At 43.4% G+C, this 14,968-nt stretch overlaps 1 protein-coding gene across 1 annotated transcript in view; it reads right to left on the bottom strand.

The window, feature by feature from the left end:
• Positions 1-14,968, bottom strand: part of Ttn (titin) — a 271,496-nt gene that overhangs the window by 4,431 nt on the left and 252,097 nt on the right. Inside the window, exons 296-311 of the mRNA XM_051184409.1 lie at positions 14,659-14,955; positions 14,226-14,531; positions 13,170-13,475; positions 12,803-13,084; positions 12,002-12,595; positions 11,603-11,890; positions 11,206-11,505; positions 10,434-10,736; positions 9,889-10,191; positions 9,195-9,779; positions 8,764-9,069; positions 8,349-8,648; positions 7,205-7,780; positions 6,810-7,115; positions 5,937-6,530; positions 75-5,827 (exon numbers count right to left, since the gene is read on the bottom strand). Coding sequence (XP_051040366.1) covers positions 75-5,827; positions 5,937-6,530; positions 6,810-7,115; positions 7,205-7,780; positions 8,349-8,648; positions 8,764-9,069; positions 9,195-9,779; positions 9,889-10,191; positions 10,434-10,736; positions 11,206-11,505; positions 11,603-11,890; positions 12,002-12,595; positions 12,803-13,084; positions 13,170-13,475; positions 14,226-14,531; positions 14,659-14,955 — 11,399 coding nt within the window. The remainder of the gene's footprint in view (positions 1-74; positions 5,828-5,936; positions 6,531-6,809; positions 7,116-7,204; positions 7,781-8,348; positions 8,649-8,763; positions 9,070-9,194; positions 9,780-9,888; positions 10,192-10,433; positions 10,737-11,205; positions 11,506-11,602; positions 11,891-12,001; positions 12,596-12,802; positions 13,085-13,169; positions 13,476-14,225; positions 14,532-14,658; positions 14,956-14,968) is intronic.

The raw sequence follows: 14,968 nt of genomic DNA, 5'->3' as shown, positions 1-14,968 counted from the left end.
TGGGGTTGGGGATGAGTGGAGAGACATTAGATTTTTCTAGAAAAACAGTTAGAGGACATTTTAGAACTGGTTACCTTTCCATCCTTTGTCCAGGTGACAGTTGGCTGGGGCTCTCCAGTAACTTTAACTGTAAATTTAGCAACACTGTCTGAAAAAATTGATATATCCTGCAGCCCAGTAACAATTACTGGCTTTGAGGAAATTGATTCAGGAGCTTTTGGTTCCTGCTTCTTGGCTTCTGCCGACTCAGCAGTTTTCTGAGCTGGTTTCTTGGCTTCTGCCGACTCAGCAGTTTTCTGAGCTGGTTTCTTGGCTTCTGTCGATTCAGCAGTTTTCTGAGCTGGTTTCTTGGCTTCTGCCGACTCAGCAGTTTTCTGAGCTGGTTTCTTGGCTTCTGTCAACTCAGCAGTTTTCTGAGTGGCTTTCTTAGTTTCTGATATGCTTGATGACACCTTCTCATGAATGCTCTTGAAGGATTGTCCAGTAAACTGGAAGCTGGTTTTGGAAGTTCCTCCTTCACCAGAGACCTCACAAACATATTCTCCACAATCAGATTCGCTAAGGTTATGAATTTTGAGTTCGTAGGTACCGTCTGCTGAGTAGTGAAACTGAAAATGTCCATTTTCCTTGAGTTTCTTGCCGTCTTTGTACCAGGTGACCTCTTTTGCACACAGTGCACTACTTTCGACTGCACAGGTCAGCTTTGCAATATCTTTAGAAGCTTCCACTTTCAGGGACTGAGTTATCTTTGGTGGGGCCGGAACTGGGAGCTGTTGGGCCTTCTCTGCTGGTGTTGGCTTTGTCTCAGTGGGTGACACGGCTTTTGGGTGAGCAGTCACTGGTTCTGGAGATTTGACTCTTTTGGGAGACTTCGCTGTCTCTGGGGATTTGACTCTGGGTGGCGACGTCACAGTCTTTTCAGCAACCCTGGCCTTTTGTATGGTCAAGGTGAACTGTGCCTCTTGCCTTCCATCGGGGTTTTCTACCACCACACTGTAGCTGCCCTCATCGGAAGCCTGCACCGAAGAGATCTCAAAGGTTGATTTGTACTTGGTGGTGGTCACTTGGTGGCGTGGAGAAGTGCTTATCACTTGTTCTCCACGCAGCCAGGTCACAGCTGGAACTGGTTCCCCGTCTGTATCACAAGAAAACCTTGCAGGCTCACCTTCATAGACAGTTACAGACCGTGGCTTTGTTAAAATTCTTGCCGCCAGTGTTGTCTTAATCTTTCTCACTGTGGATTTTTCTTCCAGTGACTTTTGCTCAGATGCAGCACTTTTCATTTCTGCGGATGCATAATGCTCATAGGATGAGATACTTTCCCTTGTCTCTGTCATTTGTGACTTCACTTCCCTGACCGAAGAAGCAGCTTCCATCTCAGATGTCCTCTTAAATGACGAAACTGCATATGCTTCTGTTTTTGTCAGTTCAGGGAACACTGACTTGGGGACCTCCTCATCTCTGCGCCGGGATGCATAGGTGGTATAATCTCCCCCAGTGACGTCCAGGGTTGCGTAGTCAGATGCCTCACCTTTGTAGTTGGTGCACACAGCACGATAGGTTCCACTGTCCTCTGTTTGACAGTCCAGAATTTCCAAGGTCAGGACCCCACTTGTATTGGTGTAATGAATCTTACTGTTTTCTTGGAGTTCAACACCATTGTGGTACCATTTAACTTCAGCAGTTGGCTTAGACTGGACGTTTAAGATGAAGCGTGTATTTTGGCCACATGGCACCCTATGGGAACGCATCCGCAATGTGATCCGAGGGGCGTGGTCAAGTGTGAAAGGCTGCTGACTCAAAACTTCGTACTTCCTTTCTGATGTCTTCTGAGTCTTTAAGGCAGCTTTCATGGACTCATACCTGGAAAAGATATCAAATCTTGCAGACCTCTCAAATCTTGAGAGGGATCGCTCGCTAGACACAGGGCTGGGAGAACGTGGGCGGGTTCTCTCTGGAGTGGGGGATCTTCTTTCTATGTCTTCTTCATATTCCTCAGCAGGTTGTGGATGGGATCGGATCAGCTCGGACACTGGTCTCATTAACTCGATGTATGTTGGAGACAGGGAGCGCCGGCGTCTCAGTAGTCTGGACACAGAGGACGAAGATTCCCTTTGAGCCCGTCTTGAGATTTCGTATTCCTCTTCAATTTCTGTTATTTCTGTCACTTGTCTCTGTCGCTTTGATTTCTTTGTAGACTTTTCTTTCTTTGACATGTGGTCAAGCTCACTTTTGTATTCTGAGAGACGCTGGGTGGTTGTCACTGGCCGTAGCAACTCCTCATCTTCTTTCTCAGCCATGATCCTTTGCCGTAGCTTGGGCTGCCTGTATGAGGCCTGGGCGTGCCGTTCCCGAAGCTCTGCATAACTTGTGCTGGTTTCCTCCTTTGTAGGGATGTGATAGGTGGAATATCTGAAGTCTCTTCTCCTGTCCTCCTCCTTGACATGAGCTGGTGGAGAAGAATACCTCAGGCTAGAAAGCTCAAAGCGAGGAGGGCTTCGGCTGGGGGGTGAAGCTGAAAAGCCCAACTCAAGTTCTTCTTCAAGACGCAGCCTCTCTTCCTCTGTTCTTTTCATTGCCAGGTAGTCATCAATGGGAAGGAGCAGTTCCTCATCTGAGATGTCACCCAGAGAGCGTCTCCTACGTCTGTAGTAATAAACATCATAATCAGGAGAAGGGGTACGCCGGCGGGCTGGCCTCACCATTTCCAGATCATCTTGGGACAGTTTGGGGATCCGCCATTTAGGTCGGTATTGATCTGTAATTCGGGGAAGAGGCATCACATAGAACTGTTCCCATCTTGAAAGGCGGATGCGCTTGGGTCTTTTCTGGACAACCCTGTCAAGTTTCCCAGGCATTTCGTATTGATCCCGGACCTTCTTATACCACTTCATGTCAGACATGGGCACGAACTGCTTGATGCGCTGGTCTTCTTCTACTGTGGCTTGTTTGTGCCTGCGGGGCTCTGGGATTTCATAAGGCATGCGGAGTTTTCTCTCCTCTTTCTTTTCCTCTGTTTGAAGTCGGTATTCTCCTTTGACAGTCTTGGTGCTCACAGCTGGTTTGTAAAGAATGGCGGCTTCTCTCAGAGCCTCTTGGGCTACTGGAGTCAGTGGCACAGTTTCGGTTCCAGAAAGAATCTCAGCCATCCTCAGTGTTTTGTCGATCTGTTTTTGGACGTGTCGCTCACGTTCCTCCTTACTCTGGAATTCTTGCTTGACATATCGCAACCGTTCTACTTGTAAGTGAGCCTGGCAGCTGGTGGATCCAGCTGTGTTTGTGGCTGTGACTCTGTAATAACCTGTATCTTCAGGCAAAGTGTCCCTTATGTGCAAGGCATAATAATCTAAGCCTTCATGGACAATTTCGATGTGGGGCCCAAGGGATAGCGGCTGACCATCTTTCTCCCATTTTAATGTTGGTGCAGGGATGCCAGACACTCTAATCTCAAAGCAGACACTTTGGCCTTCATGGCACTCAGCATTTGCAAGTAGCCGCTTGAACATGGGTCTGAGGGTAGTGTCTGTTGGGGGTGGATGTAGAGTCACTGTCAGCTTTGCTTTACAGCTGTCTTCTCCATATTTGTTCCTTGCCACGACAGTGTATTCAGCGTCATCATCTGTGGTTACACTATTGATTGTTAATTGGTAAAGACCCTTGTCAGACTCGAATGTGTATTTCTTTTCATCATCACCTGGCTTGATTTTCTGACCTGATTTATACCACGTCACACGAGGTTCTGGGTGGACAGTTATAGTTACTCCAAATCGGACATTTTCACCCACATATGCTGTCTTATTATAGAGAGGCAGGGTAAATTCTGGTGGCCTTTCAAGGAGCCGCATCGCATCCGTTCTGCGTTTGACTCTCTTGGTTCTACGGCAGTAGTAGTCATAAACTTCCCTCACACCTTTAACGAACAGTTCTGCATAAGAGCTGTCTTCTCCATAGTCATTGACAACTTTGCATCTGTAGGTACCGTCATCAAATTTAGTTATGTCTTTGACGTACATGGTGGCCACTCCATCTTCATAGGTAATTTCATATTTCTCACTGTTTTCCAGCTGTCTCACACCAAAGTACCAGGTCACCTGGGTAGACTGATCGTAATTTTCGATTTTGCATACATACTTGACATATCCCCCTTCTTCACCAATGGCATGCATTATCTGTCCAGAGACTGGGCCAATTTCAATGGAGGCTACTTTAACTTTAGCCACACTTACACCCCTCTGAGATCGAATTGCCCCACCACAGGAGATCCGGGCTGCTGATACAACCATATTGAGGTCTTTCTTTATTAAGGTATGGTAGTAACGCCGGTGTTTCAATGTTCTGATGACTTTAGTGCTGACTCTCTCTATCCTTTGCTTGAGCCATGGGTGCTGCAATGCCTCAGATGCTGTCATGCGAGATTTTCTCTCTTTTACTAATAGCCTGTCAACAAAATCCATGGCTTCAAGGCTAACTTCTTTGAATGCTTCTTCATCAAAAGTATATTCAGCATTCATGATGTTCTCAATCATCTGTTGGTTAGTTTCAGCCAAAAATGGATTGATTCCACTCAGCAGCACATACACCAGTGTACCAAGGGACCACATGTCTGTGGCAGTGCTGACAACATCATGCTGGTGGACTTCAGGGCCATAGTACTCAGGGGCAGTGAACAGAAGCCTGAAGTTGTCTCCTGGCTTCAGCTGACGTGCTTGGCCAAATTCTATTATTTTTATAGTGGAGTTCTTTCTTGTCTGGTAAATGATATTTTCTGGCCGAATGTCAAAGTTGCCAATATTATGACTGTGTAAGAACTCCAGTGCTTCGCAGACTTGGCGAACATAGCTGACAATTTCTCTCTCATTAAGTTCAAAGGCGCTTGTGTTGATGCGTTCAAATATGTCAAGTCCCGATATAAATTCAAAGATCATAACCAGTTCTTCCATGCTTTCAAATGATTCGTGGAGGTATAAGATGTTTCTGTGCCTAGCGATGTTCAGAATGGAAATCTCTTTCTTGACCAAAACCTGATCAGTCCCTTTGACTTTAACAAATTTGGCCATGAATGTCTTCTTTGAGGATGTTTCAACGCATCGGTGGACAATTCCAAACTCACCACGTCCAAGATCTTCAGCTATCATGTATTTATCATAGAGTTCCTTAGTTTTAGAGTGTGATGCTTTAGTTGTGGTGACTTCCCGGGTTTCATCCACCTCATCATCATAATTCATAGCTCTGGCCTTATCTTCTTTGGTAACAGTTGGTTCAGAGGGCTCTGAAGGCTTGCTCAGGCCAAACTTATTTTCAGCTATTACTCGGAACTGATAACTTGTTTTCCCAAATAAGTTGATCACAGTATAACGTGTTTCTCGGGCTTGTCCCACACGGAGCCATCTTTCTGCAGTAGTGGCACATTTTTCAACAATGTAGTTGGTGACTTTGCTGCCACCATCAGAAGCTGGCTCTGTCCAAGTTAAATTGACAGAATCTCGTGAGACATCGCTAACTTTGACGCCTCTGGGCGGGTCAGGGACATCAGCCACATCCAGTTCAACGGTCTTTTGATCAATTCCAAATCTGTTTTTAGCGCAGACGACATAGAAGCCGGCATCTTTTCTCTCCACTCCATTGGGGAAGACAAGAGATGTGAAGGATCTTGTGACAATCACTTGGTAGTGGCCATTATTATCAATGAGATCTTGTCCTTTCTGCCATGTGATCACGGGATCTGGTTTGCCACTGAAGGGGATCTTGATGCTGATCACTTCCCCTCGGAGAGCATGAACTGCTCCCATGCCTTCAAGAGTTTTGGGCAAGTGTATCTTAGCTGGAACTATTTCAAGAGAAAAGAACATGATTTAGCAAGACTTCATAATACTTAGCCCCACAAATTAACAATAGCTTGTCTAACACCAGACTGATGTTCATGGGTTTGTTTTTACCTTCCACTTCCAAGGAGGCAGTGCCAGACACGGATCCCCCTTGGTTGGTGGCTCTGACTTGGTAAACTGTGGCATCATCATCAGTGACGCTTGCAATGATGAGCTGGTGGTAACCACCCTTGAATTCTTGAATTCTGTACTTGAGTCCATCTGCGATGATTTCTTTGCCTTGTCTGTACCATTTCACAATAGGCTTTGGATGACCGGTCACCTTGCAGACCAAAGTGGCATTGCTCTGATAACGCACATTCAGGTTTCTCAGCTCCTCCTTGAAGTGTGGAGCCTGAATGGGGACATCGGATTTTGGAGTGATAGGTTCTGATATTTCACTCCATTCACTTTCTCCACCTAGGTTTTCACATTTTACACGGAACTCATATTCGAGACCTTCAATAAGGTTTTGCACGGAGAAGACAGTTTCTCGAATTTCTTCTGTTGTCACAGCAATCCACTTGTTTTGCCTCTTCTCACGCTTCTCAAGGTAGTAATTTCTGATCTTTGCACCTCCATCACTCGCAGGGGGCTTCCAAGCCACAACACAAGAATCTTTTGTGACAGCCGTGATGGTTGGTCTACCAGGAACACCTGGCTTTTCTATTAAAAAATAAAAAAGATTTGTCATGTTTAAAACAAGCTTTTTCTTTTTGTGAATCCCATTTTAAATAAACAATTACCCAAAGTTCTGTGCAACTACAAAGAAGGGGATGGGATATGCACATCTCCCTTTGAGATATAGAAATAGTCAATTACAGTGAGAGAAAACCATTATACTTTATCTGGGTCTTCCATTTCCTCTCAAACAATTACTTCTGCTCAAAAGAATTTAATGGGGACGAACTTTTACCATGTATCTAGAGACCAGGTTGTGCTTACCAAATGGACTCTTGATGATCACAATGGAGGAGACCTCTAGTGGCTCACTGATCCCAAAGGTGTTCTGTGCTGAGACCCGGAAATAATAGCCGGCATTTTCTGTGAGGTTCACAATTCTACAGGTTGTCACTGAGATGGCTGAAGACACCAATTGCCATTCAGCACCTTCCTTGGCCTCACATTTCTCCACTACATAATTGGTGATCCAGGAGCCACCATCATCAGCAGGTGGGTTCCAGCTGATCACCACAGAATTCTTCAGTAGTGCTTCAATCACAATTGGGCCTGTAGGTTTGTCTGGTTTATCTGTTGAGAGAAGATACATTGTAGTGAGTCTCACAACCTGTTTCTTAGTATCTTTGGAAAGAATGTTACCAAAAGCAAAAGCAAAATACCTTGTATTTCCACATCCAGCATGGCATCAACTGTCCCAAAGGCATTGCTGAGCTGAACCTTGTATTTCCCAGCATGAGTCTTACGTTGGACGTTCTTCATGACAAGGTGAGTATAGTGCTCAGTGTTTTCAATAGTGATGTTTTCTGAGTTTTGCAGAAGTTTCTGGCCATGGAACCAAGTCATGGCTGGTACTGGGCGACCAATGTACATAACATGGAGACGAAGAGTAGAACCCACAGCACCATAATACTTCTCTTTCAGTGGGTAACCAGGGTGGAATTGTGGTGCTGCTTGCAGAAGCAGCTTACTGCTGGTTTCTACTTCTCCAACTTCATTTGTAGCTACACATGTGTAAACACCTTCATCTTCTTGTTCCTCCGTCATTACTGTCAGAGTATGTGTGCGCCCGTCTGAAGACATTTTGTACTTCCGGCTTTGTATGAGCTCTTTACCAAACCGGTACCATTTAATGTCGGGGAGGGGCCTTCCAACTATCTGGCATGAGAGTTGAGCAGCTTCACCTAATTTGGTGGTCACATCAGCCATTTCTTTTCGTACTCCCGGGGCTTCTCCAGCTGCACGTGATGAGAGAGCATGTTAAATGAATTGTTACTACTCAATCTTTGATCTGTTCATGTATATCAGCAGTGGATAGCCTATTGCTTAACACTTTAGTAGATGCTAAGATGTACACCAAAGAGTCCTTTAAGTTATTTTTCTAGGGTAAGATAGAAAATGGTAAGTTAGCACATCATCCCACTGTATTGCATTGTGACTTTTCTTTTTCTGGTTGGGATGACATTAAGATGTATCATGAGGTTTGGAGGGAATAAGAATTATTGGGATAAGCTTATAGGATGGATGTATGCTTGTTAGCCTTCCAAATCTGGCTAAGAGGTAACAAAACCAAAAATCTTATTGTATCAGAGGGAGAAACTGTTGCAGAAAAATGCTTAGTTCAATGTCCCTAATCTGCTGGTATATTGTGTTCGGGGTGGCTTCTGATCAGGTTTATCAGCCATTCCTTGTGTACATATCAAAGTGCTTGATTTAACTCCAATAAAGCTTGTCAGTTTAACTTGGAATAGACAAAGAGTTAGTTTTAACAGGTTTTGTTTCTAACAGAGAGCTTAGGCTACTTACATGTTAGTTTAGTCTTTACAGACATAGCTGTTCTCCGGGGTCGGCTAAGCCCAGTTTCATTCTCGGCGAAGACCCTGAACTCGTACTCAGTAGCTTCTAGTAAACCCCCGATGGTGAACTGCCTGTCCTTGATCCGCTCCTTGTTGCTCTTTTTCCAAGCACTGTCTCCAGACTGCCTATACTCAACCCAGTATCCAAGGATTTCTTTGCCACCGTCACATTCAGGTTTCTCCCACTGGAGAGTGACACTGTCTTTGGATATGGAAAGAATCTCAAGTTCTCCTGGTTGGCTTGGCTTGTCTGAAATATTTAAGATCATTGAGAAAAGAATTAGATTTACTGGTGGAAAAAGGGCGAAGGCAAAAACCTGGCTTGCTTCACTGGCTTTTATCCCTTTTGGGAACACTTTACTCACCGAAGGGATCTTTACAAACAACCGGTTCAGAAGCAGGGCTGGTCTCACTAAGGCCAACATCATTCTGTGCAATGATACGGAATTGATATTCGGCATCAGGAACGAGGCCAGTGACAGTGTACATCGTGGTGGTTATCTGGGTTTTGTTGTGTCTAACCCACTTGTCAGTGGATGTCTCCTTGCGTTCAATGTAGTAGCCGGTGACTCGAGAGCCACCATCATCTTTAGGTCGGGACCAGGACAAACTAACAGAACTTTTAGTCACATCAAGTACTTCAGGAGGATTGTTTGGAGGTTCTGGTGGGTCTATAAATACAAGTGAAAAGTAGACATGGGTCAGAGTGCAATCTCAGATCTTATGAGCTGGTAGTTTTAAGAAGTATAAGCATACAAATCAACCTCTCTAACTTTGAGGTTGAAAGAGCACTTACTCAGTGGTGTTTTTGGTATGACTGGCTCCTCAGATTTCAAGGGTTTGCTTATGCCAAACTGGTTTTCTGCTGAGACACGGAAATGGTATTCCACATTTTCTTTGAGGCCCTTTACCACCAGAGACGTGCCTCGGACTCTGGAGTCAATGGTATACCAGGCAGCCTTGGGTACCTCTCTTCTCTCAAGGATGTAGCCCAAGATGTCAGCACCACCATCATCAGCAGGAGGTCTCCAGCTGACCCTTACAGAGCGAGCTTGTATGTCATCATATTCAAGTGGCCCTTCTGGAGTGTTGGGACTTCCTATCACCTTGACCTTGATGTAAACAGTCTTCTTGCCACATTTGTTCTCCAGAACCAAGTCATAAGTTCCAGAATCATCTCTGTCTGCTTCTTTGATCACAAGCTCAGTATGTGTGTCAGATGTTGCAATCATGGCACGCTTACTAATATCTTGGCCTTCCTTGGTCCACTTACATATTGGGAATGGTTTTCCTTTGATTGGTATGGTAAGTCTGATGACTCCACCTTGTCGAACAAAGATACCTTCCTGGTATCTTTCATCAAGTTCATAGTCAGGGTATTCTGAGGGAAAAGGAAAGATTACAATTTATTTTTTATTTTTTAATAGGAGAGTAGCAAGAAGTCATAAGGCAATTAATTCTAGCAGCAAGAAAACATTCAGGTATCTTACCAAGCATTTCTGTGACTTTGACTGTTCCTGGTACCTCAGCAGGTTCCCCAGGCCCGCCAGCATTACAAGCTAGGACACGGAATCTATATTCAGCGCCCTGAGGTAGGTGTGTTAGGGTGTACTCCCGAATCTTGGTTGGGGTGGTGTTACATTTGGTCCATTCACGTTGATCTACTTTTTGCATTTCAATCAAATAACCTGTGACTTTAGACCCGCCTTCATCTTCTGGAACACTCCAGGCCAGGGAGACTGATGTCCTTGTTGTATCTGTAACTCTTGGATTTTGTGGCTTTCCTGGTGGAGCTGGGAAGAAAAGGGACAAAAAGTGTACTTGTTAAGAGTTGCTACAAGGTGATAAATCGATTGTGCCATCTAGCAAATTCAGTGGGTGGTTGAAATATTGTTAGCATTTTTTGTTTTCTACATTTTTGAATTCTGTATTCTGTAGTTTTGTTGTGGTGGCAATTCCAAATCTGTATTTCTCAGAAGTTTCACTGCATAAAAATTGTATCTCAACACACTTGGCTTATACCAAATATATTTACCAATTGGATCCATGGCAACGATGGGTTTGGAAGGGCGACTTGGTTTTCCAGTCCCTCTTGCATTAATGGCTGTAACACGGTGTTCATATTCTAAGCCTTCAATGAGACCAGTGGAGCGGTACCGTGTCATTGTCACTGGTACTTTATTTACACGGACCCATCGATCTGCTCTTACTTCTTTACGTTCCACAATATATCCAGTCACTTGGGAGCCACCGTCATCTTCAGGTGGATACCAAGTAAGTGTCATGCCATCACGGGAGACATCAAATATCTGTAATGTTTCTGGAGGTCCAGGAATACCTGTAGCAAGACAGAGAAAAATAAAATATGACAACATGAACAAAGAAATCCTGTTTATGTATATTATACTTTCAGTTGGTATTTTAGAAGGTTTGAAATACAAATTTTCCTAGTACCTTCACTTTTGTGGCTGTTTTTCCCCCCATTTTTCACTGTATCTTGTTTTCTTTAATTTTATAAATATTAAGCATATATTTTATACTTTCTCCTATTGGATTACTTACAGTCCTTCCCTTGCATGCATTTTCTCTACATCTCTATTTTTCTTAGACTCCCTTTTCTTTTTCATTTCTTCCAACCACGTAAAGAAGTTAAAAAAAAAATGTACCTCTGTTGAAAGCTGCCAAGCAAGGATGCTTAGAAACCTTAGGAAAACTCAGGGGATAATTTTCCAAGCTGTTTTTCTTCACATTGCGACTAAATTCAGAGTCAGATACAGGGGATGGGGTAGAAGAATCCAAGAACTTACTGATGCTGCTTCGGCATTCTATGACCTCAGACTGCAAGTAAGAGCCAATGCCAAAGCGGTTTGTTGCAGCCACCCGGAACACATATTCATTCCCTTCAGTGAGTCTGGTAAACTTAAATGTTGGTCTTGTCACTGATTCAGAAACTGGCAGCCATCCTGGACGATGGGCATCACGTTGTTCTACTACATAGCCACTGAGTGGAGCACCACCATCCAATTCAGGTGGTTCCCAGGATATAGTAACAGATGTAGCATCGATTTCATCAATCTTGATGGGCCCAGTCGGTGGACCAGGCTTGTCTACAAAAGACAAAAGAATGAGATGGATTTTTACTTCAAATCAAAACTGGTGGATAACCATTAACAACTAAATTGCAATTTTGTTACACATACTTACCAAGAATGATAACTTTAATGGTCTCTGAGGTAGTTCCAGTAACATTCTTCAGTTCGAGTGTATATTCTCCAGTATCTCTTATAGTTGTTTCACGGATGGTTAACTTGGTGACTTTAGTGTGGGTTTCAACTGTGACACGCTCTGATTCTCTTAGTTTAGAACCAGCAAAGAACCAAGAAGCAGTAGGAGGTGGACGGCCAGCAATAGGTATCACCAGCTCAATTGGTCTGCCAGCTGCGACATGGATGGTCTTTTGAGGCATTGTAGAAAGATCAATTGTTGGCAACACTGTGAGAAAGAAAGCAAGCATTTATTTTTATATATGATTTCTGAAGATGAAGTGTCTTGATCCTCAATGTTTTCATTTATTTTACTATTATATGGGCATTCAGTACCTACCTCTGAGGTCTTGTACAGTCACAGCTGTGACGATCTCTCTTGGTTCTGACACACCTTTCTGATTTTGTGCCCTTACTCTAAACAAGTACTGTTCGCCTTCATTCAAGGAAATAACAGTGTGTTCTAAGATGGTAGGTTTCAAAGTGACAACCTTCATCCATCTCTCTGTACCAGCTTTGCAAGCCTCAAGAACATATCCAGTGAGTCGACTTCCACCGTCGTAGAGTGGTTTTTCCCAGGCCAAGGTGACAGTAGATTTGGTGACATCAACCACTTCTAGTTTTGTGGGCACCAAAGGTACTTCTGAGATCAGAACTGCATCGGATGTTTCACAGGGCTCTCCAATGCCATAGATGTTTTCTGGAAGCACTCTAAAGTAGTACATGGTTCCTTCCACAAGTCCAGATATTCGGTAAAGAGTCTTGCTGCATTTAGTGGTTACTGTCTTGAATGCTCTCATGGCAGCTTCTCGCTTCTCAATAATGTAATTGTTGACGGGAGCACCACCATCAATTGTAGGGATTTCCCAAGTGATGGTCACAGAATCTCTTGAAACTTCCTTAACACTCACTGAAGGACAGGGACCAGGAGTATCTAAAACAAATAAATAAACAAATAAAAGACCAGAAAGATTCACATTTACTCTTCATTGTTTGATTGATACATTTTTTTTTTTTTTTGGTTACAGGAAAAATATAATTGATGTAGATCTCCGCTAGTGATGTAGTCAATAATAGGCCAAGGTATACTATTCAGTGGTCTCTACTTGCAGCTCAGCTCAATGTTAAGAAAACTACTTACCATAGACTTTAACAAGGACCGTTGCTGACTTCTTGCCAGATTGGTTTTCAGCTTCAATTGTGTATTTTCCGGCATCATACCGATTAACTTTGTCCACAATGAGTAAAGAGTAGCTCTCCGTGTTGTCAATAATTGCCCGATTTGCAAGGTCAATGCCTTTCTTGCTCCATGTGATGACAGGAGATGGTCTTCCAGATACAGATACCATCAGGCGCAGTGAGGCTCCAGCCCTGATAGTAACAGTCTTCTTCAGATCGTCTGCAAGCTCAAGATCTGGTATTTCTGGAAAGCAAATATCAAAACATAATTAATTCATGAACAGATGGGATGAGAAGACAATCCATGTATGAGTTCCTATGTTAAATACCTAGTCTTTCCACGGGCTCGATTTCAGCAATTGCTTCACTGTATTCACTCATACCCTTCACATTCACAGCAGCAACCCGGAAGGAGTATTTCTGTCCTGTTTTGAGGTCTGGCACAGTGAATTCATTGTTCCTTAGTGTGGCATTTGTATGCACTCGGCACCATTGGTCAGTGTCCTTCTCTTGCATTTCCAGGACATACCCTATGATGTCAGCACCACCATCATACATGGGCTTGGTCCATGCCAAGCTAATACTACGCTTGGTGGTATCCACGACTCTTGGAGCAGAAGGTGGTCCAGGGGTGTCTGGAATTTAAAAGTGCAATGTAGGCGTTACACAAATAGATTTGAGAATTACAGTTGTGTTTTCAAGGTTCACAAAGGCATTCAAGGCTTGCCAAGATCCTCTTTGTAACAGGGTTTTAATTTGTTGAATACTCTAGGACAACGCTTACTGCCACATTATCACTAAGATGTAGATTATCCGGGGATACATGTCTTCCTTTCACTTTGACTAGCAATGGTAATGTATTCTCTCTTAGCTTAGTTCCTTTTGTAGTTTGTTCTCAGGGACTTTTCTTCAGCTACTCTTCTGTCACTGGATTAATATCTCCTGTCACCTCTATATTTCTAATGAATACAGGAATCCAGTCTTATCTTTTCCTTCTGCAGTCCCATGACTACTACTTTTATCTCTTGGGCTCAAATTCTATAAAAGCCTGTATGTTATTTTTAAAGGCCATATAATAATTATTTTTGTTAGTAATGCTATAATATTAGGGATTTTATGCTCCCCTAAACCTCTTTTCAAAAAGGACTTTGCTATTTTCCTTCTCAATACTTATCAGTAAAACTTATTTTTTCATTCTCTTAGAAGACTTACAATATATATCTCTCATATTGGTAATAGAACAATTTGTTGCTTTTAAGAACATAGTAGTAAGAAAATCTAAACTAGGTATGTTCTTTGCATAAATTCTGAAGTTCCTGGAGATAGCACATTTGCCATACAGTTTTGACGGGCACTGGGTTGACTGGCTGATTCTTAGGACTCACATGATGGTTCTCTGCAGGAGATGAAGTTGGAAGCCTCACTGGGCTCACTGTTTCCAGCAGCGTTCACTGCAGTCACACGGAACTGATAATCACAGCCTTCCATCAGGCTTGTCACCTTCAGCCTGGTGTCATATACCACATAGTCTTTGTTGACACGTGTCCAGCGCAAGCTCTTCTTCTCCCGCTTGTCTACTAGGTAGTTGCTGATTTCATTGCCACCATCAGATTCAGGCTTTGTCCACTGAATAATGATGTGTTCTTTGCCAGCCCCAACTTCTTCTGGTATGCCAGGTTGTGATGGAATTGCTGTTTGTTTTTAATGCAAATGAGAACGATCAGAATTGCAGGAAATCACTGTGAGCATGAATACCCCTTCTTTACTTATCCATTAACATTTTCATCACCAGAGTGTTTTTAAAAAGTTAATACTCACTGAAAGAATTTCTGGCTACAATTGGCTCCGATTCAACTGGCACACCAAGGCCGTATTTGTTCACTGCCCTCACTCGGAATGTGTATTCATTGTTCTTGATGAGTCTGGTAACCACGTAGGATACAGTTAGGCATTCCCCTTCAACAATCACCCAATTGAGCCTACTAGTCTCCCGTCTCTCTACAATGTAGTGAGTTATTTCTGCTCCTCCGTCTTCCTGAGGAAGGCTCCAGGCTAATGTGCACTTCTCCTCAGTTACTCTGCTGACAGTGAGTTTTCCACATGGACCAGGGGAATCTGAAATAGGCAG

The sequence above is a fragment of the Phodopus roborovskii genome, unplaced genomic scaffold (genome assembly GCF_943737965.1).
Source record: "Phodopus roborovskii unplaced genomic scaffold, PHOROB, whole genome shotgun sequence".
Taxonomy (NCBI): Eukaryota; Metazoa; Chordata; class Mammalia; order Rodentia; family Cricetidae; genus Phodopus; species Phodopus roborovskii.
The sequence above is the reverse complement of the archived record's forward strand: the minus strand, read 5'-3'. Positions and strand labels throughout refer to the sequence as shown.